The sequence below is a fragment of the Ptychodera flava genome, chromosome 13 (assembly GCF_041260155.1).
Source record: "Ptychodera flava strain L36383 chromosome 13, AS_Pfla_20210202, whole genome shotgun sequence".
Classification (NCBI taxonomy): Eukaryota; Metazoa; Hemichordata; class Enteropneusta; family Ptychoderidae; genus Ptychodera; species Ptychodera flava.
This window is the reverse complement of record NC_091940.1, coordinates 1,101,169-1,122,318: the sequence shown is the minus strand read 5'-3', so window position 1 is coordinate 1,122,318 and position 21,150 is coordinate 1,101,169. Positions and strand designations below refer to the sequence as shown.

The 21,150-nt window shown below is 40.4% G+C and overlaps 2 protein-coding genes across 5 annotated transcripts in view; one reads left to right on the top strand and one right to left on the bottom strand.

The window, feature by feature from the left end:
• LOC139148635 (large ribosomal subunit protein uL3m-like) overlaps nucleotides 1-8,677 on the bottom strand; it is a 70,655-nt gene extending 61,978 nt beyond the window's left edge. For 2 of the 3 annotated variants that reach the window (XM_070720128.1, XM_070720129.1), the window contains exon 1: nucleotides 8,429-8,621. In XM_070720128.1, coding sequence (XP_070576229.1) covers nucleotides 8,429-8,490 — 62 coding nt within the window. In that variant the 5' untranslated portion in view covers nucleotides 8,491-8,621. Of the gene's footprint in view, nucleotides 1-8,428 lie in introns of all 3 variants that reach the window. The other variant, XM_070720127.1, reaches the window with a different exon arrangement.
• Nucleotides 8,678-9,857: 1,180 nt separating this feature from the next.
• The window catches only part of LOC139148632 (unconventional prefoldin RPB5 interactor-like), a 72,594-nt gene continuing 61,301 nt past the window's right edge, over nucleotides 9,858-21,150 (top strand). Inside the window, exon 1 of one of the 2 annotated variants that reach the window (XM_070720121.1) lies at nucleotides 9,858-10,112. In XM_070720121.1, coding sequence (XP_070576222.1) covers nucleotides 9,943-10,112 — 170 coding nt within the window. In that variant the 5' untranslated portion in view covers nucleotides 9,858-9,942. The remainder of the gene's footprint in view (nucleotides 10,113-21,150) is intronic. The other variant, XM_070720120.1, reaches the window with a different exon arrangement.

Here is a 21,150-nt window from a genome sequence, read left to right as displayed (position 1 = left end):
GGGTTACACTCTCGTGCTGTATCAGTGTATGAGTAATTGTCGATGTGTGCAAATCGAGGGCAACTCTCGGAGTAATCCTACCGGTGCGCTAAGCTTTGTTCATCATGATTGTTTCCACAGTCAAAATCACAGTCCTTAAGCAATTTGTACAGTTGTTCAAGTCCGACATATCAATAAATCATCACATAAGTTACGTAAACAATTGAATCAAACCAAACGGTAGTTTGCTGATGCCATTGTTGGGCCTGTTGCGTACGTACGGGGGACAACTTTGCAGTAAGCTTGGTTGGTTACGGGGTCCCGATCTCTAGTATTCTCCTTTTCTTGACTTGATAGACTATAGTATTTTCTGCAGAAAATTCAGGGTTTTTACATGTGTGATGATGATGGCTCCCGATATTCTAAATTAAACCCCCCCCTTGGGACAGGAGTTTGGGCCCACAGTGGCCCCTTGTTTTTACATCCTAGAATGAACACTGGCCCATTACAGATTCAATCGTTGTACTTGTATATAAGGTCAATCAAGACCCAGGTTATGCATAAAAAGAGTGGAGTACATTCACAGCTCATTCAAAATACTGTATTCAAACATCAGAATTGGCACTTTTTTAAAGTCCTATCTTACAACTGACATGACAACAACTTTATTAAATTACAGAATGACTAAGCATTTTAAATATATATTATTATATATATTTATTATAATATATATATATATATATATATATATATATATATATATATATATATATATATATATATATATATATATATATATATATATAATATATATATATATATATATATATATATATATATATATACCGACCACGGTCAGAAGTAGTTAAACAGTTTAAATATTTAAATTCACTCAGATGGAAATAAGTACAGCAATGGCGTAAAGTAACGTCATGTAAGTGCAAGCAATAGATCATTATGGGTTCTCTATGATTGTGTCATTTGAATGATGAAGATATGATATCAGCAGGATTAGTTTATATACAGCAAAGAAAGAACATCATCATTATCTCATAGGTGTTCATCAGTTATTTACCAAGGCAACTCTTTTGGGGAGTTGGAATAGGGGATCACCCTTTTTTCGAAAGTTGGAATAGGGGGGTCAGTCACTTTTTGACGTAGTTGGCAAAAAATAATCCAGCCCCCCAGGCCGAAGAAACTGATCAGTCCCTTATAATACACTACTGTATAGGCCTAAAGCGTTTTCTGAAACGGTACACTGCGGCACGAGGTACTTTTACCGCATAAAACATTGCTGTTATAATTTTCTTGACTCTTGGCTGATAAGAGCCCCTTGCTGTTTGACATTAAACTATCTTAAGGTCTTGCAATACGTTAAAAATATTTCCTTTTATTGTAAGCTGGGAACGTTCCTTGTTTTAACTAATTCAGGTTGCGATATTCAATTACGAATACAAAACCGTACGTCTATGCGGGCGATCACTCGTGCCAGGCATGCTGCAAGACGTATGTGAAAATAGGGGTCCAGACACTTCGCACCAAAACCAGTTCGCCCCATACATGTACAACTTTGTCCCAAAACCATTTTGTACCAAAACCACCTCGTCCCAAGTACGACCTCGTCCCATGCCACTTCGCCCCAAGTACAACCTCGTACTAAAACCACTTTGCCCAAAGTATGATACCATCATAATACTACCTCGTCCTAAAACAACAATGCTACGATGTATCATAACTTTTTTTACCTGCAGCTTGGAAGCATTGATGTGTCAGGATATTTTGGCTACCATAAATCATTTATTCTTGCATGAAACAATGGTAAAGGAAACCGCAAAGTACAACATGTAAATGCTACAACTCACAGGTGCCATGCGTGGAATTACACGATGTCATTTTCTCTAAATGTGTAGACTCTCAAAATTTCATTCCTGGGATGATAGAAAGGTGATGAAAACTTCGATGTATGGCAGTGGTTGGTTATTTTCAGCTTTACCGGTTGGCAATAAGTTTTGGCGAAGTGTTGTTGTTTTAGGGGCGAAATGGTTTGGCTTTTGGAGCGAAGAGGTTTTGGTATGAGGTTGTTTTGGTGCGAAGTGGTTTTGGTGCGAAATGGTATGGGGTGAGATGGTATGGTGCAAAGTGGTTTTGGTGCGAAGTGTCTGGGAACCGTGAAAATATTGGCTATCGTGATGCCCCAAACCATTAGTTTGCCAGCAATGCACGGTCAGGTTCCCAGACACTTCGCACCAAAACCACTTCGCACCATACCATCTCGTCCCATACCATTTCGCACCAAAACCTCTTCGCCCCAAAAATGACATTGCCAAAAAACCATTGCGCCCCCAAAACAATGTCACTTCACTCCCCAATTTATCGCTAACCGTTAAGCTGAAAATAATCAACCACCGCCAGTGAAGTTGTAATCAACTTTCTATCATCCCAGGACTGAAATCTTGAAATTGTACACATTTCGAGAAAATGACATCGCATACCACGCACGGCAGCTGAAATATACCATTTAGTAGTTTGCGTGTTTTTCTAATATGTCGTATGGTTTCAAGGAAGAATAAATGGTTCGTGGTAGTCAAGTTGCAGGTAAAAACAAGGTTATGATACATAGTGGCATCAATGTTTTAGGATGAGTTGACGGAACTTTACACTTTAGTGAAGTGGTTTTAGTACGAGCCGGGTACTTGGGGCGACGTGGCGTTTGACGAGGTAGTACTAGTCAGTGTTTCCGCTGCCCGCTCGCCAAATCGCAAATGCGAGAAAAAAGTAGCGTTTGGCGAGAAGATTTTGGCAAAAGTTAGCCAAACTTGCGAATCGAAAATTGCACTATGACGTCATCACTTTGTCTGTCCGCGCGCTGTCCTGCATTCAACTTGAGACGTAATGCTTTATTTCTGTGCATCCCCGACCTTATGCATCAGAAGATCCTATTTGTAACACATACAGTATGAATAAAATTGTAACGAAATAACTCACAAATCAATAGTACCGCATGTATATCATGACTAGTTGACTAAAATGTTGCGAAGTTTTGGGTATGACTACGCACAATATGTGCCTACAGATAAGTCCGTGCAGTGACAGCCATGTCATCGTCAACACTGAAGGATCGTAGTGACGGTGAAACTATTAAAGCAAAAACGGCAAACTTTCCTTTTTGACTTTGGCTGCTCCACCAATATGGGGGGGGGGAACCACCCCTATAACACACATTCTAAGGGCAAGTAAAGCTATGAAATGGAAAGAAAGAGAATGTAGGAAAGTCGACAGTGAATTTGGAAGACTGTGAATTTGGAAAGGAAGGTAGCGACATGCATGGTCAAAAGCATACGCATGGCATTTTTTAGAACGCGTAAGGCACTCCTGAATAGCGAAAATGTTAGTGGTGTATTGCTGCCAACAAGAAAATATCTTTACTGGCGTTAGAAACTTGTGTGAATAGGCTTCCTTAAAGACAAATTCGCGACAATTTTCAGTGTATCACGGACCGTGGTGTATTGTGACGTGACATCGTATACACACTTTCAGAGAAGGCGCTCGCTCGTCCGCCAAGTCGGCCTAGTTCCGCATTCACATCGTGCAAATTAATACACAAAGTCTTGTCGCGATATTTGAGCATTTAACTTGATCGTCAGTGAAACAAAAAGATGTTTCTCCATATCAAACGGGTATATATTTGATATTTTAAGGTTCTGTTTACATATAGACGTGAACATTTGGATTTATGATTTCCACGATCCATGGCCTGATTCAAGCTGGCTGTGAATACATGTACACACTGACGTCTTTGATGATGACCCCTGACCCAAGCGCCATTGATACGCTGTGCGCTGTCTGAGCTTCACTTGCTAAACTTTAAAGCAGCACTTTTCAATCCCTGGTTTCTCGCATTAGTGGAGTTCTCCTCCCAGTCAAACACATGGCCAGTATGATGTTTGATTTCTATAACATTAATTACACAAACTCTTCTCAACCTTTTGTCACATGTTGCTAATCCTGCAAACAGAGTTTATGCAAGCTTTTGATTGACGGTCAGTTCAAATAGTCAACGATTCCCCACCACAAACGCTTGAATTTCCTAAAAAATCGTCTTCCAGTCGCGTTAACCTTTAAATATCACCACAGAGTTCGATGGGCAGCAACTTCACGCTGACAGCTTAGCAGTCTGTCTGTGTATTTGCGGCCGGGGAAAACTAAAAAGTTGCCTTTTCTGGAGCGAGTGCCCGCGTGTTGCCTGTTTGGTGTCCACTTACACAATGAACGCCGCCATACCTTGGCGTCCTTTTAAAGGGAGGCTCCGCCTTTAAGTGTAAAGCAAATGTATTGGAAGTCTAAAAAAATGCACATATTTCTCAAGTCTGAGAGTATTTTACTTTCGAACTGCGAATGGATATCTGATTCGTTTGTAAAAACTAGTATGCTGAACCAGGTTTCGTGCCGTTGTCAGACTGCAGCAATATGTACAGTATCGCACGATAGCGATTTCAGGTCTGTTTAACCATGGAGGTAGCCATGGTTTAACTAAATATAGTTACATACGCCTAACTTTGGACAAGTGTCGCTTGAAATTCAGACAAATTTTATGTTGTATGCGTGGCTGATGTTGGCACCTTGTAATCTGAACCTTAAATTGGTGTTACTTTTAGTATCCATAGTAGCACTAACAGGGTTTATTTCTGTCATTCTAACGGAAAATGCAAAGACAAATATTTATTTTTGCATATTAATGAGAAAGAAATGACGTCATTTGTGATCAGTGGTATCGGCTTGGCTAATTGAATATCTGGTTTGGCGAATAATTTTTTAGGGCTTCTAGCCAAATTTGCTACAAGATTTTGGAACCCAGGGGAAACACTTCTAGTACTTGGGACGAAGTGGTTTTGGTGCGAAATGGTTTTGGGGCGAAGTGTCTGGACCCCCACGGTCAAGGGCCCAGTGGCTCGCTATTAGGGACTGGTCAGTTTCTTCAGCCTGGGGGGGGGCCCCAGTGGATTATTTTTTGCCGACGTCAAAAAGTGGCTGACCCCCCTATTCCAAATTTTGAAAACTGGGTGACCCCCCTATTCCAAATTTCGAAGACAGGGTGACCCCCCCTGGCGCGCGACATAGGTAAAACAAAAGGTGGACATAAATTTTATATATATATATATATATATATATATATATATATATATATATATATATATATATATATATATATATATATATATAATATATATATATATATATATATATATATATATATATATATCAGGGAAAGACACTTATTTTTTTAGCTACTTGCCCTTCGGGCAAGTGGGGGGTTCGGTTCACTTGCCCGAATTGGAAAACCACTTGCCCAGTATAATTTACGTGTTTGAAAAAAGCTAAAACATTGGTTTTTCATTTCACGCACTTTATTTTGAAAATTATCATGTTATCATGAGAAAGTGTCAGACATTCTCATAGGGTTCTCCTCACACTTACTTCTAAATGTGCTGGATGGCTCATTTATATTCAATTAATTATTAAAGCCCCACTAGCTGTATCTTTTAGCATTCTTTATGTGATTTTACTTCTGAACTAAAACAAGTTTTTGGGAATTTGCTCTTTGGGGGTTGGAATACAAGTATTGTTAACTGCCCAGTGAGACTGCATGTGCAATTTTGAACAAGAAAAATAATAAATGTGTGCCCAAACGTAAAATGGCACCCCATGCAAATATAGCAAAACCAGTGTATACCGTGCATATATGCATTTGAATATTTAAAAACAACAGAGTAGTCCAATGTAATGCATAGTGTTGAATGTCTTCAACTGGGACACATATGCTTTGTTTGCTTTGCAGTATGGTGGGAAATCAAAATAATAGTTAAAAAGTAAATTTACTTGTCCAATTTTTCACTAAAGAATGTTTTGTAAAGCAGTAAAAGACTATATCCTGTAAATGGGTAGAATTTAAAGAAAACCAGAGAAAATAGGAAGCCTTTTTAGGTCAACAAATTTCAAGATTTACAGCAAGTGGGGCTTTCATATTCATAGAAAAAATTCTAACAGTTCATATGTTTGTATGTTTACTTTCTTGGGGCTTAATGTACAAATAATAACAGCCATTTCAATTGTACCTTCCAAGGTATTTTTGCAGTTAAAAGTTTTAACTTATCTATACAGAAAGAAAAAAATCTGTATCTATAAAGGAATGTTTTGAAGCTTCTGAAAAATAATGTACTTCTTTGTCATGTTTTTACTGCACTTATATCATACACCAGCCCTATTAAGTTTGGATTACCATTGCACTATACCAGTATCCTATGTTTTTCTAATAACCTAGGTGGTCTTTTTAATGCTCATGCGCAGACTTAGTAGAATTTAAACCAACAACCTAAGGCGTCGATGTTTTTCAATGTATCTTGAAAGCTGAATCTCTCGATGTCAAACTCGCTCCAATTGCTTCTTGACAGTCATGTTAGAATGGGAAAATTCACAAACAGAGAGGTTGGTCGCCACGGACAAGTAACTTTTGGCTTATTGACCTGAAAATTAAGTCAGTGTTCATTGAAAATTCAAAGACTGGACCTGTTGACACCAAACCTTGCTCATGACTTTCATTGCATGCGGTCTTGCCACAATGCCACTCACTGTCACTCAACAAGTTAACATTGAAGAGTACGTTTTAGGAAAAGTCCCATTTTTGAGGTGATTTTTCACCACTGGACTTTACTTTTACATTATTATAAACGTTCATACAAAGCACAAAAACTGCTGTGTGTTTCTTTTTTTTACCGACATATTGTGAGACACCGTAACCTCACAGTCAATGCAATGAACTTTGGTGAATGTACACTCCACCAGCTGAACAGCTTTTTCATATGCAAAATCAGCGTACGGTAATTAACCGGTACCGGTGGTATTGTTTGAACTGCATTTTATTGAAAGCGATTATATGATTCTTTTCGTCAACTCTTCATGCAATTTTATGAAAAATCTTATGGAAATGTTCACAGTGACATAATATGATTATTTTTTGTTGTTTAAGTCCGTGTTCCCTCACCAGAAAATCGCTCTCGTGAATTCGATTTCTAGGTAATTATTTTTTTCACTTGTCCTGTCGGGCAAGTGGTGGCATCGGAGGTTCACGTGCCCGAACGTGACTTTCACTTGCCCCGGGCAATCGGACAACCCTTAGTGTCTTTCCCTGTATATATATATATATATATATATATATATATATATATATATATATATATATATATATATATATATATATATATATATATATATATATATATATATATATATATATATATATATATATATATATATATATATATATATATATATACGTATATATTACATTTTACATATATTTATATTTTAAATAGTCATTCTATGTTTTAATGAAATTGTTGACATGTCAATTGTAAGATAGGAATTTCAAAGTGTCAATCTTGAAGTTTGAATACAGTATATTTTGAATGAGCTGTATTTTGAATGAGCTGTGAATGTATTTCACACTTTCTATGCTTAACCAGATGTCCTGAACTGTTGTACAGAAATGGATGTCAATCATTAATATCAAGCAGGAAAAAGCAGTTTATCAAATCTTTGATGGGTGTTATGACTTGCCAACCATCCAATAAATCTCCTGAGGAGCCATAGAGAGCTTTTTTAGCCAAATCTGATGTGTACAGTGTCTGAGAGGACCTTTTCTTGTAACATTGAAACCATAAAAGCACAGCTAATAATGACAAAAACTGCCTTTTTTAACTGTTATTTTGTTCATAAAAAAGCATCTTTCTACAGAAGACCTGTGACACAAAGGAAAATAATTGCATCAATGAGAAGGAAAGATATCTTGTCATTTTTCTATCTCTATCACTGTATCAAATATATATTGTGAAACATTTGTGCATGTTGCTTTCTCACACTGAATTCTCATAGAGAGAACAGAAAAGTATCAGGAATTTGTCATCCTTTTCATATGAAATGCAGATTAATTTCATAATGGTACACTTTCACTTACCAAACATCAAGATATCTCTGATTTATTAAAGTATGGCACCCGAGGAGCGCACCGAAAAATATGAAACATCCTGATATCTCTGATATATATGCCTTGTATTAAAAGTCATGCACCTGAAGGGCATGCTATTATGAAATTTGTGGCTGACACTAGCATTTTAGGCAATGATGAGCCTATGTCAAAATTCAAAAACACACTGACCCCCCTATTGGGCATTTCAAAAACATGGTGACCCCCATATCACCAAAGTCAAAAACAGGGTGACCCCCCATGAATCCACCGCCCCCCCCCCGGCTGAAGAAACTGACCAGTCCCTTAGAAACGTCCATGCAAGATATAGCCATCCACTGGCCCTCTTGTTGACCATGGGGAGGCTGAAACTCCGGGACCACACAGCATCGTACGCAGGGCAAGGTTATTGCTGAATTATTATCTTACCTGGGTTCACATTTCACTGAGATTCCTCTTTTTAAAGTGGACAGAAACCCCCGGGACCACATTGTTGCAATATATTGCTTCTCAGATCAACAAGGAGCTACTCTCGCTGTGGTTACGCATAAGGCCGTCGAGAACTGATTATCACATGCATGCCATGCGCCGGGCCATGCCATGAGTCCCCCACGAACGTAAAGTTGGCGTCATCCTCATCCTCTTCCTCAGCCTCAGGTAACCTTTCCAGCTGACGCTGAAATGCCGCTTCTCTGCTACTCAGCCTCAGCTTCGGCGTCGTATCCGAAGATGCCGAACTGACGCGTGACCGTTGGGGGGGGGGGGGGTGAGTAACTCCCATAGATGGCTATACGGGGAGGGTCCGCGCGAAAGGGGTCGTTTTTTTGCACTGTTTGGTATCGGAAAGGGTATACTTTTCACGAGGTGTTGGTATGAGAAAGGGTCCGGTTTTAAACACAAACTGTAATTTGTTAAAAAATCATGCTGTCAACACTAGAAACCCATGTATCTAAATCCCAGATCTACCATCAAAATTTCCGATCTGTCGGTTGGACTGTTGGTACCCCTGGTACCCCTAGATTATTATATTGTATGGTATCAGAAAGGGTAGGTTTTTTTGCTCAAAACTGGTATAACAACAGTTTGGGTTTCCATGTTCTTGAGGAGGCCCCCCCCCGTACTATTAGCCATGGAGTTATCCCACAGGCGCTCCTTAGCGGGTAGTCTGCTAAGTAGATCGATTTTTGGATCGATCTATTGATCCCGTAGTCGATATGCCCGCCACTGCAACCTAAATACTCACAGCCAGTTGAAAACCCTGATCACGTGTATTTTGAGTGATTGTGTTGCACACTTTGTGAGTATTTAGGTTGCAGTGGCGGGCATATCGACTACGGGATCAATAGATCGATCCGAAAATCGATCTACTTAGCAGACTACCCAGCTAAGGAGCGCCTGTGAGTTATCCCCCCGGGCGCGTGACACTACCTGATGTCGTATGAAACTACAAATCCATTCTTTCACAACTTCCTTTTGAATAGTAAAACTGCTTCGCAAGTAATACTTTATCGTTAGAATATCTCATAAAACATAAAGACTAGTTTTTTTGGAAACGTTCGTAATTCTCAGTCCATGGATCCATGATGTGTTTGTTCGTCCGAAATGTGTAAAAATCGCCACCATGAGAGGCGATATGAAAGCCCTAATTATTCAGAGGACATATAAAACATCTAATGCTTGTATTAATTGTGACTTTAGGCCTGAAAAGTTGTAACTACATCGTGAGAAATAGATATTAAGAGGAGAGGTAACTAAATTTTATGAAATACAAACCCCACTGTGTTTTGATCGACATTTACAATAATATGAAACTTGTGGCACATTTTTAAAGTCGTTTTTAAACCTATCATTCCATCAGACGCGTTCGGGAATAATCGGATCTGCCGCCGGTGAAGCTGACGCTGTAGCGTCATCCTCATCCTGGATGACTCCTGAGGCTGAAGATGAGTATGACGCCAACTTTACGCTCGTCCCCCATATTTGGTTATGCATTTGATGTCAAAGGTCAGAGTGGAAAAGCCGCGCAAGGAACAGAATCCAAAGCCGAGTTTAACTTCAGCATCGTAACTTGGCAGGACATCATCGTCGTCGTGTATCGTCTCATCTGCATCAGGTAACTCAAGATATATTTCTGTCCATCATGATACTCGCTGATATTCTTGATGGTTCACAGAAGATTTGGTTAAATACATGTATATCATTTACAGCCTTCTATAGCTGCAAAATTGTAGCTCTACGGTGAGGCGGTCGGTGAGTTTTGGTCTTTGCGACATCGCTCACCAGTAGAGCTACAATGCCGAAGGCCCTGTAGCCACAGGCGTGATGTTTTCTGGGTAGTTTCTATAAGTGTAGTTCTACGTTTCGACGTTCTCTTCCGTAGCCTACGGAAGAGAACGTCGAAACGTAGAACTACACTTATAGAAACTACCCAGAAAACATCACGCCTGTGCCTGTAGCATACAAAATAAGCGCGCCACGTATGGTGCGGCATTTTCATGTAAAATCCCACATATTTACTGCATTTGGTCGTACCGATTTATCACTACTGAAGACTAAACACTATACTACACTAACCTTGTCGCTTATGGGGTTTGGTATTAGCACAGACACGTCGATCGCGTAAACATTGAGCGTGTTTCTGGGAGCCGCCATTACCGGAAGTTGGTAATGGCGGCTCCAAGAAATGTTTTTGGAACGCGATCGACGTATTTCAACAAATACCAAACCCCATACACGACAAGGTTAGTGTAGTATAGTGTTTAATCTTCAGTAGTGATAAATCAGTATGACCAAATGCAGTAAATATATGGGATTTTACATCAAAATGCCATGCCATTTGCAGCGTGCTTATTTTGTATGCTTCAGGGCCTTCGGCATTGTAGCTCTACTGGTGAGCGAGGTCGCAAAAACCAAAACTCACCGACCGCCTCACCGTAGAGCTACAATTTTGCAGCTAAGCCTACTATTAATAAGCAGTATCCGAACCCGGGCCCCCCCGGGCACGGTACACTCCCCTGCCCAATATCAAAACACTCTGATGCTCCTTCTAGTGTCATTTACCTGTGCAATCAACCACATGTTTCCATACTGGGAATGTTACTCAGGGTTACTGAGGGTATGTACTGTCATGAGGGTAGGGTATGAACCACAGGCGCTCCTTAGCTGGGTAGTCTGCTAAGTAGATCGATTTTCGGATCGATCCATTGATCCCCTAGTCGATATGCCCCGGAGGGGGGGGGGGGTACCTGTTCAGAGAAGTGGTAGAGGTGTGCGGCCGCAGGTATAAAACCCAGGGCCCATTTTAGACCTAAAAGCCCGTTATTTTAGGACCCCATTTTAGACCTTTATGACCTTTATGACCTTGACCCAGGTCAAAAGTCAAAGTGTCAAAATTTTTAAAACGGAAAAAGCAAGTATTTGCCCCGGCAAAGCCTACCACTGTACCGCGTTTAGGACTATGTTGTTGCTGGCCAAACCATGATTTCCAAAAGGAAATACCAAAAAAATTTGATGAAAGAAAATTTTGTCTTTCACCCTCACCGAATTTTGGTCAAGCTTCTACAAATTATCAATTATCTGCAGTTACAGTCTGACTGGTGGGTTTTTTTGAAATTGCAATTCACAACAAACCTCGCTGTTCATCTGTAAAGCAACACTACTTCATGTGGCCATGGTTGACCTGTCTGTCATGATCAATACTAGGAGCCACTTTGTTTGGGTATTTTCTATTGGGCAAAAATCTTCCATATATGGAGTTCTGACCAATCAGTGACGGTGTTTGACAACCAAGTCAATATTTACTTTGGCGTAAGCCAGGGGGTCTCTTTAATGGTTCCCCTGCCACAGAAAAAGATATCGATGCTTATAAAGTGCAGCTCAGAACCCTGCGAGCGAGACGGGAACAGACGGTTGAAATTTGTTCTTGTGTGGCACTCAAAAATCAACCCCATTTTAGACCTTGGTTTGCAGTGGAATTGATACCCCCATTTTAGACCAAGTTGCTGAAATACCCACCCCATTGGGCGGCACATATACATATAGGCAAGTAATGGAAGTGACCCCCCGGGCGATATGCCCGCCACTGCAACCTAAATACTCACATCATATGGTAGAATCGTTCTGCAGGCCACATTTCACTGCGCTTGGTCTCAAAACAGGGCCGATTTCTTCAAGATGATGCGAGTAACACGTTCATAGGCATGATTTTTGAGGAGATGGTTAAATTTGTGATCCAACTCGGTATATGGGAGTGTAGTTCTGAATCATGATGTTTTGTGTGAGCGCACGGCCAGTTGAAAACCCGGATCGCGTGTATTTTGAGTGATTGTGTTGCACACCTTGTGAGTATCTATCGATCTACTTAGCAGACTACCCAGCTAAGGAGCACCTGTGGTATGAACCCTTCTTCACAGGTTGTTAAAGTGAGGGCCCTAATCATTCTGACATCTACAGTTGCCCAGTAATGGAACAAGATACCCAATAAAGGAACACCAAAAACTAGAGAATTTTGGTAATTTATTGCAACCAAAGTTGACATCAAATTGCACCATTTCCAATCTGCTTTCTCGCTGATAGACATTTCATTATAAAATTCTAATATGAGCATGGAACGAACCCCGTAGATTTGATATTAATTTAACAAAAGAGACAGGCAATGTTCGACAATTGGTAAAGCTCCATAAGCTGTAAGTAAATATATTCGTGAATTTCATGTCAATTGACCTCTCCTCTCTAATGCATTTTGATTTTCTTGAAACATGAATGCACAACATACAGTAAGTTACTAAGTTGCATTCGGTGTCTGTTTTTATTAGTCCCCACGGACACCGTCCGGGGGGACTTATAGGTTTGGTCATGTCCGTGCGTGCGTGCGTGCGTCCCTGCTTGCATCCGTCCGTCCGTCCGTTCACGCAGATATCTCAGACATGCCCAGGTCAATTTCTTTCAAACTTTGCACAAGGATAGTACCCTACCCCATATAGATGCACGTCGATTTGTTTCACAATGCGATCAAATTTGGCCGTGTTAGAGGACTTTTTAGTTTTCACCTCCATAGACTCCCATGTATAAGGCAGTCTCCATAGACTCCCATGTATAAGGCAGTCCATAGACTCCCATGTATAAGGCAGTCCATAGACTCCCATGTATAAGGCCAAGAAAAATAAAAATTTAGTTTCTCATCGTATTCATATTGCAAAAAGGATGCAGTGACACAGTTTTTAGTCCCCACGGATGAAGTCCAGGGGGCTTATAGATTGGGTCATGTCCGTCCGTGAGTCCATCCGTGAGTCCATCCGTTCACGCAGATATCTCAGATATTTTGACAAAATGTAACGTGACCTTGGTGACCTTTGACCTCAAATATACATATTTGTCCATAACTCAGTAACCACAAGTGCTACACCCTTCATATATGGTATGATGGGACAGCTTATGACGCCACATATTGTACCTCATTAATTATGCACATATCTAATTTTGAGCGAGCCAATAGCAGTGTTGTCCTTAGAAGCCGGGTGCCGGGTAAATAACCCGGCTGTTTTGCATTTTTTCCCGGCTACTTTTAACGTCATTAGATTATTTTAAAGACCTGTAATTTCGGGAAAGCACTGCCAGCTGTTAGACGGCACACGCGTACGATTAGCATCTTCGCAACCCCTTTCCCCGCATGGAACTGCACATAACTGAACATAAAACAGTTTCTAAATACCCGTTTTTGGCTTTTTGAGCCCGGTCTTTATTTGTTAAATAGTGTGATTGGCTGATGGACGCGCCTGTGGTGCTGTCTTTGTTACGAGCAGTGTAATTGGTTTGATTAGTATGAACGTCATCTTAGGTCATGATTTTTAACGATGGCTTCAAAAAGAAATGTGGCGTCGGCCACTGGCACCTTGCCGATGGAATACTTTACCCGAAGAAAGCCCGTTCGAAAGGTATACTTGATTCAAAATATATTCAGTTTATGTATGAAAAACTTCAATTTCGCTGAATTTGTGAGAAAAAAGCGCCGAAAAGATGTGATATTTGATCGACGATTCAAAGTTCATGAGACTGCAGCTAGTTTTCCGCCGCCGCGCTGGCTGCCAACGTCACGGTAACTACGAGTATGATCTTCTCAACAAATCAAGTTATTCTCAGAGCAATACCGACGCATTTTCTAGATTTAAAAAAAAATGAGCTAGAACTGATTTTTTTTAGAAGCAACTGTTTATTTGAATAGGTATGTTTTTTCATTGATTAATTTTACGTACTAGAATCCACGGTGACAGACATGTGTGTTGCCGACCGTTGCCGACGGGCGCATCATCGTCACGGCTCACGGCTTCACATTGGCGCTGATCCGCTGTTGCTTAAGACAACAGGACAATACGTCGTGGATTCCGGCATGGGTTCAATTTCACTGCGCTTCTCCATGTTCTCCATGTTGGGTTGCCCGATAGTATCTTTCGATGGACCCTCTAAATCATTTTGTTTACGGACTCGTGGAGCAAATTTGAAAGAAAATAGTTGTTCCTTCCGACGTCTTGCTGCATATCTGCTTTGATCAAATTTGGGGACAGCGAGACGCGATGATCGTGCGCGGTTTGCATTTGCAACATTTCTGTCAATCACTCACTTTGTGTCATAAGTTTCAGAAACTATCACTAGCCTGAAAATTAGCAACTGACATGGTAACGTGCCTCTTACTCGACGATGCCGATTTTTCAGACTACACTCAGAGAATCCGAAACTCTCCACATAAAATTAGTGATTGACAGAAATGTTGCAACAAATTTAATGTTAAGCGGGCACTCATCTCGTCTGGTTGTCGCCTAAGCTCAGTCGCGGAGAGTGCTTTCGCAAACATTTTACTATTATCGTTTGCGTATAGAAAACTCATGACAATGAAAAAATACGTAGAGACCCAATCCAATGCGTAATATTATTACGCATTGGATCGACTCTCTACGCATTTTTTCATTGTTATGAGTTTTCTATATACGCATTTTTATTCGTAAATGCGAACACTGTTACAGTGAATTATCTTACCGATGTTTGATTAGAATAGAATGAGTTTGATGGTTTGGGGAAACTACTATGTGGTAATGAAGAATGGGAAATGAGCAATGAAATGAGCAGACAGCGGGTAACTTCAGATTAAATGTTACATCTTCATTGCAAATAAAACCATAAGTGTGTCATAAATAATACAAACAAAACAAAATCATGCTTGTTTGTTTTGTTGTATGTGAGCCACGTCTAAGACACACAACAAAAGTACTGTTTCAGTCTCAGCTAAATGTGACCTCAGATGCCACCAGAGAACACCATTTCCACTCCAAAATTTCACTTTTCGCCTTGCCAGGGGGGGGGACATCCCCCTCTCGCGCTCCCCCCCCCCGTTCGCTACGCTCACTCGCCGCTCGGTCGCTTCGCTTTCTCGCAGTCCATCCGTCTACTTTCGTAAATTACCCGGCTACTTTTAAATATAAGGACAACACTGCAATAGAGCTAGAGGTCTGATTTTTGGTATATAGGGATAACTTAGCAATACTTTTTTAAGTCCCCGCAAGCGGGGACTTTATGGGTTAGGTCATGTCCGTCCCGGCGTCCTTCCGTCCGTGCACCTGTCATCAACGATTTCTGTGGCATCTGTGAAGCGATCGTTTTGTAACTGGGCATAAATGTAGTACCATATGGTCTCTTGATGCACAGTCCTTATTATCTCAAAATAATTCAATTTAGTCACCAAAATTACTCTTGATGTCTTTTATTCAGACTTTTTTTCTCTGAATCCGAATCTGAAGCCAATGTTTGGATCATGTAAATACACTGATGACGTAAATCACCGGACTGTACGATTATTCATGGGGGAGACGCTAGCAAAGGTTGTAGTCGATTCCAAAAGGTATTTCACAGGACTGGTGACGGTTTCGGTTGGTCAGTTTAAGGAGTTTTAGGCGTCAAGCGTTGTCTGTCGTGATGAACGAGAGCCACAGAAAGCTTAGTAATTTGCAAAAAATGTCATCTCGTCAGTTTTAAACGTCATCGTTGACAAGCACTACGGTTGTTTATGCGGGCTCCCGTAAAATAATGGTATGTTCAGACGATTTGAATCGCTGGTGATCACATGCCTCACATGTCGCCCTACTATTGATTGTGCCCAACCACGGTCCCTCCACAAACGCGTGTGATGGGTGAGTGCATGGAGGTAGCTAGACTCTCTCACAACCCCTTCGTTCGCTACGCAGTTATGCGCCCTCAACGGTCTTTCTAACAAGCGACGCTAACCGAGCCAGCCGTGCTGTAGCGTAGCGGAACTCGCCGGCTTCGCCGGCTCGCTGAGCCGAGCTTAGCTCGGCTCAACTGCTGAGGGCGCCAGTATGGTCGAAGGCGTAGCCGGCGAGGGGCTGCCAGTGTGAGAGAGTCTAGGAGGTAGCTACCTCTAGAGTGTAACTACATGTTCCGAAAACCATTTCGTTTAGTGTTATGTCGTCTTCAAATTTCCTGATCTAATTCATTTGTTAACGTGCAAAAAAAAAAAAGAAACGAGCAAACAAAACAATCAATTTGACGTTTAATGCATACTCGACTCGGAAACAAATCCATGGCATTGTTTTCACATGGAGGTATACAAATCCATGGCATTGTTTTCACATGGAGGTATATAAAAGAGACCAAGTTTGCTCATACGAAGATTTTATCGGTATGATTTGATTTTCTAGAGTGCACTATTTTTTCTAATGTAATCGCCTTTTCCCGATATTCCTTTACGAATTGTGAGTCATTTCATGGTGGTAGCAGCAGGAGTTTCGTTCAAGTTTAATTGTCTGGTTTGGTATGTCTCCTGCCCGTAGTAGGCACGTAGTGTGCCGTGGATGGGAACGTTTTAGGCGGGCTCTGCGTGAGAAACAGCGTGCTTGACATGTCAATGACTGTTGGTTTTGATTGATTGAAATTTGTGATTGTTTGATGAAATTGGATCAGTACACATGCAGAGATATTTACCAGTATTTCATCCCGTGATTTGTCAGCATACGTGTCATGTACTACTCGATGCAGTTTCCGTTTGCGGAAAATTTTGCGTACTTGCGTAATTACACGCAACGAAATAATTTTGAATGCATATTGAGCCGGTCATTGCGTACGGCATACGTTACTAAATTGGCTGCTTTATCTTGCAAAAATATACAAAAGCCCGCTTCAAAAGGGGCACTGATAGGCACCTTCTGTTCTCCGTGTATTTTGAATAAGACTGAATCACTCTAAACCAGCTTCTGATAAAATGTAACAATATTGTGTCAGCAGCAAGAACCGATATACTAATCCGTCGATCACGCGTCACAGTGAACACGTGCTGTGAAATGTGGCTGTATGACAAAGTTATCTGTTTGGGATCAGACGGTCCGTCATGACGGGACGAAAAAAATGAAGGCGGCGTTCGACGTCGACTGCATTGGCCACGAATGATGCCGTCCGCAAAGTAATGCAGTACCGAAAAAACCGTCATTAATATTCAACTTTTTTCGCTACTCGGAAGTTGAAAGAACGGCTAGTACGGGATCGAAATAAAATACTCGAGAAAGAACGTCGACTTTCAAAGTCTGAAGGAGCCATGCTCTGCCCGATGGCTATCCCTTGGTGGAGCGTAACGGTGCGAAGGCCTGCGCTGTTTTTGGAGTTTGGTGATGAATGCCGCAAATAAACAACGTTGCAGACGGCTTGCTGAAGCAAACAATATTCGTTCGTATAGCCATGACATGCATGTTGATGATGCCGATCATTGACCAATGTAATATTTTGTCTTTCATAGTCAGGATGCAAACCTTTCGATAATACAACCAATGATACAGTCGACCATCGCAGAATTACGGACAGTGTTAGATGTAAAGGAATCATGAACGCGAGTTCAGAGAAGAAATCTAAGCCAACCACACGACCTGACATATGCTAATGAGAGCTGCGTCATCCGCTTTGCCTGTGCAAACTCGCATCGACGCTTCATCGCGCCGAACATTTGATACAGCGAACGGAGGAGCGATTTCCTGCCAACTGTACTACATGTACTAATATCCTATTGTGTCTTGACAAAGTCATAAATGCAAGTAAATACCCAGAGATTGACAATGAACTCCGTGACTACGGTATCGAGGCACTTGAAACTTCATCGATCATCTTGGATCAGACTACGTAAACCGTGAGCACTCACGGCAACGCGTTAGAAACGACTTCAGACAAGCGAAGTTTACGCTGAGAACTCGGAGTCATGTCGTTTGCTAATTCAAGAATATGCGGAAAGGTGTCCTGCAGTTCGACAATTGACATGTATTGCAGTAGTAATTCCTGTATCCTTGGTTGCATGCGAAAAGGGCTTCAGCTGCTAAGACAGGAGCCCGTAGTAGATTTTCCGACGGCAATGTAGATAATTTGATGTTGCTCTCAATGGAAGGGCCGTGTGTTGCCGATTTCCCGTACGGCAGAGCAAGGGAGATATTTGCCTCGAGGGCTCGCAGAAACCCTAGGAATTCTTAGATGTTGAATGTTATTGAGATTTGTCAAAGTAAACAATGGCCCGTTTATGATAGTGTTGGTGTCGCTACCGCTGTCCATTGCCTATCGACAGACCATGGTTCACATTTCTTGCAGACGCAATAAAATCATCCACCCCCACCGGCAGCGCCCCCAAGCGATGAAATGATGTAAAAAACGAAACAATCAAGACATTTCAGAAATCGCCTAATGATACTCAGAATTCAACATTAATACAATTATCAGTAGTTTACAGCTTCTAAACATTCCAAAAAATGTAAACAGCGGGGACTGTGTCATCTTTCGATGACTTGTTTTTTTTAATGTCACGTGACCTCGGTGACCTTTGACCTCAAATATACATATTTGTCCATAACTCAGTAACCACAAGTGCTACACCCTTCATATATGGTATGATGGGACAGCTTATAACGCCACATATTGTACCTCATTAATTATGCACATATCTAATTTTGAGCGAGTCAATAGAGCTAGAGGTCTGATTTTTGGTATATAGGGATAACTTAGCAATACAATTTTTTTGACAAAATGTCACATGACCTCGGTGACCTTTGACCTCAAATATACATATTTGTCTGTAACTCAGTAACCACAAGTGGTACACCCTTCATATATGGTATGATGGAAGACCTTATGATGCTTCATACTGTACCTCATTAATTATGCGTATATCTAATTCTGAGCAAGCCCATAGAACTGGATGTCTGATTTTTGGTATATAGGGATAACTATAGGATAGAATTTTTTGACCAAATGTCATGTGACCTCGATGACCTTTGACCTGAAATATACGTTTATGTCGATAAATACGTAACCACAAGTGCTATGTCCTTTATATTTAGTAGGGTGGGAGACCTTATGACAACACACGCTTTACCTCATTAATTATGCACACATCTAATTCTGGGCAAGCGAATAGAGCTAGAGGTCTGATTTTTGGCATATAGGGATTAATTAGCAATACAATTTTTTTTCAAAATGTCACGTGACCTTATGACCTTTGACCTTGATTATACATATATATGCATAACTCAGTAACCACAAGTTCTATACCCTCCAATTCTGATAGGATATTAGACCTTAAGATGTCACATCTTGTACCTCATTATTATGCACATATGTATTTCTTGGCTGGCCAATACAGCTAGAGGTCTGATCTTTTTTTCCGATTTAGAACCATAACTTAGACATGCCTCATGTGTTTCAAATTGGGAACAACGACATAGACCTATGTGCCCATAGATCTCAACATATACACTCCAGTGATACTTCTTAATGACCACATATCCCTGCCCCATCAAGACTAATACTCCTATTACAAGTGGGGACTATGTCATTGTCAATGACTTGTTTCAAAATGTTAATACTTCAAAATATTAATTTATCACCACTTCTTGTTGTGTACAAATGTTTAATTAGAAAATTTGAAAATCTTACCTAGTACCTGCATTCTAAGATTTACGTCACTAATTTTGTTCTGAAATTGGGCATGTACACTTTTGGACAAAAATACTTGTATTTTTGCAAAAAAACGTTTTTTTAAATGCCCAATGCATGCAGAAAAACAACAATGCCGAATACATTCAATTTCAAGGCAATTACAAAGTCAAAATAAAATAACCTTTCTTTCCTGTAAATATTATGACTATATGTAAAAAAATATTTGCATAAAGTGTGCGAGTTTATGATATCAAATCATTAAACCAGATATGAACTGAAAATGCTCACGTGTTTCATTGTATATTGCAGATTTGTGTAAATTTGAACCTTTATCACATGTTTGCAACTTCATTGAAAGTATTATGATCAACATAATGAACAATGTTCACCGCCGATTAATTCTAAAAGGTCATGGAGTACAAATATGTAATTAGCTGAAATAAAAATATTAAAGTTTTGACTGCTGGTACATCGGTACGCCGTTGCGAGGTAGATATATGACAATTAAAAAATATCGTGTTATACATTTTCAAAAACCGCACGCCGTTGCGAGGTAGATATATGACAATTGAACTATCGTATAATACATTTTCTGAAACGATGTGCCATTGCGAGGTAGATACGGTATATGACAATTGAACTATCGTATAATACGTTTTCTGAAACGGTGTACTGTTGCGAGGTAGATATATGACAATTGAACTATCGTATAATATGTTTTTTGAAACGGTGTCTGTTGCGAGGTAGATATATGACAATTGAACTATCGTATAATACGTTTTCTGAAATGGTGTGCCGTTGCGAGGTAGATATATGACAATTGAACTATCGTATTATACGTTTTCTGAAACGATGTGCCGTTTTAGGCTGAGAGCCACTTATAATACGACGTTAAACTATCATATAGCCTTATGCGTTTTCTGAAACGGTACACGGCAGCACGAGGTACTTTTACTGCATAAAACCTTGCTGTTATAATTTTTTGGGACTGTTGGCTGATGAGAGCCTCTTATTATGCGACATTAGGGCCTAAGGTATCCTAAGGTGTTATTTTACGTTAAAAAGATTTCCTTTTATTGTTTCCTGACGTATCTTAACTGAAGGCCTAAACATTAGCAGACCGTCGCGCTAATGGTAGGCTGTTGCGTAGATCGTGGGATGAAGGCTGTTGCGTAGATCGT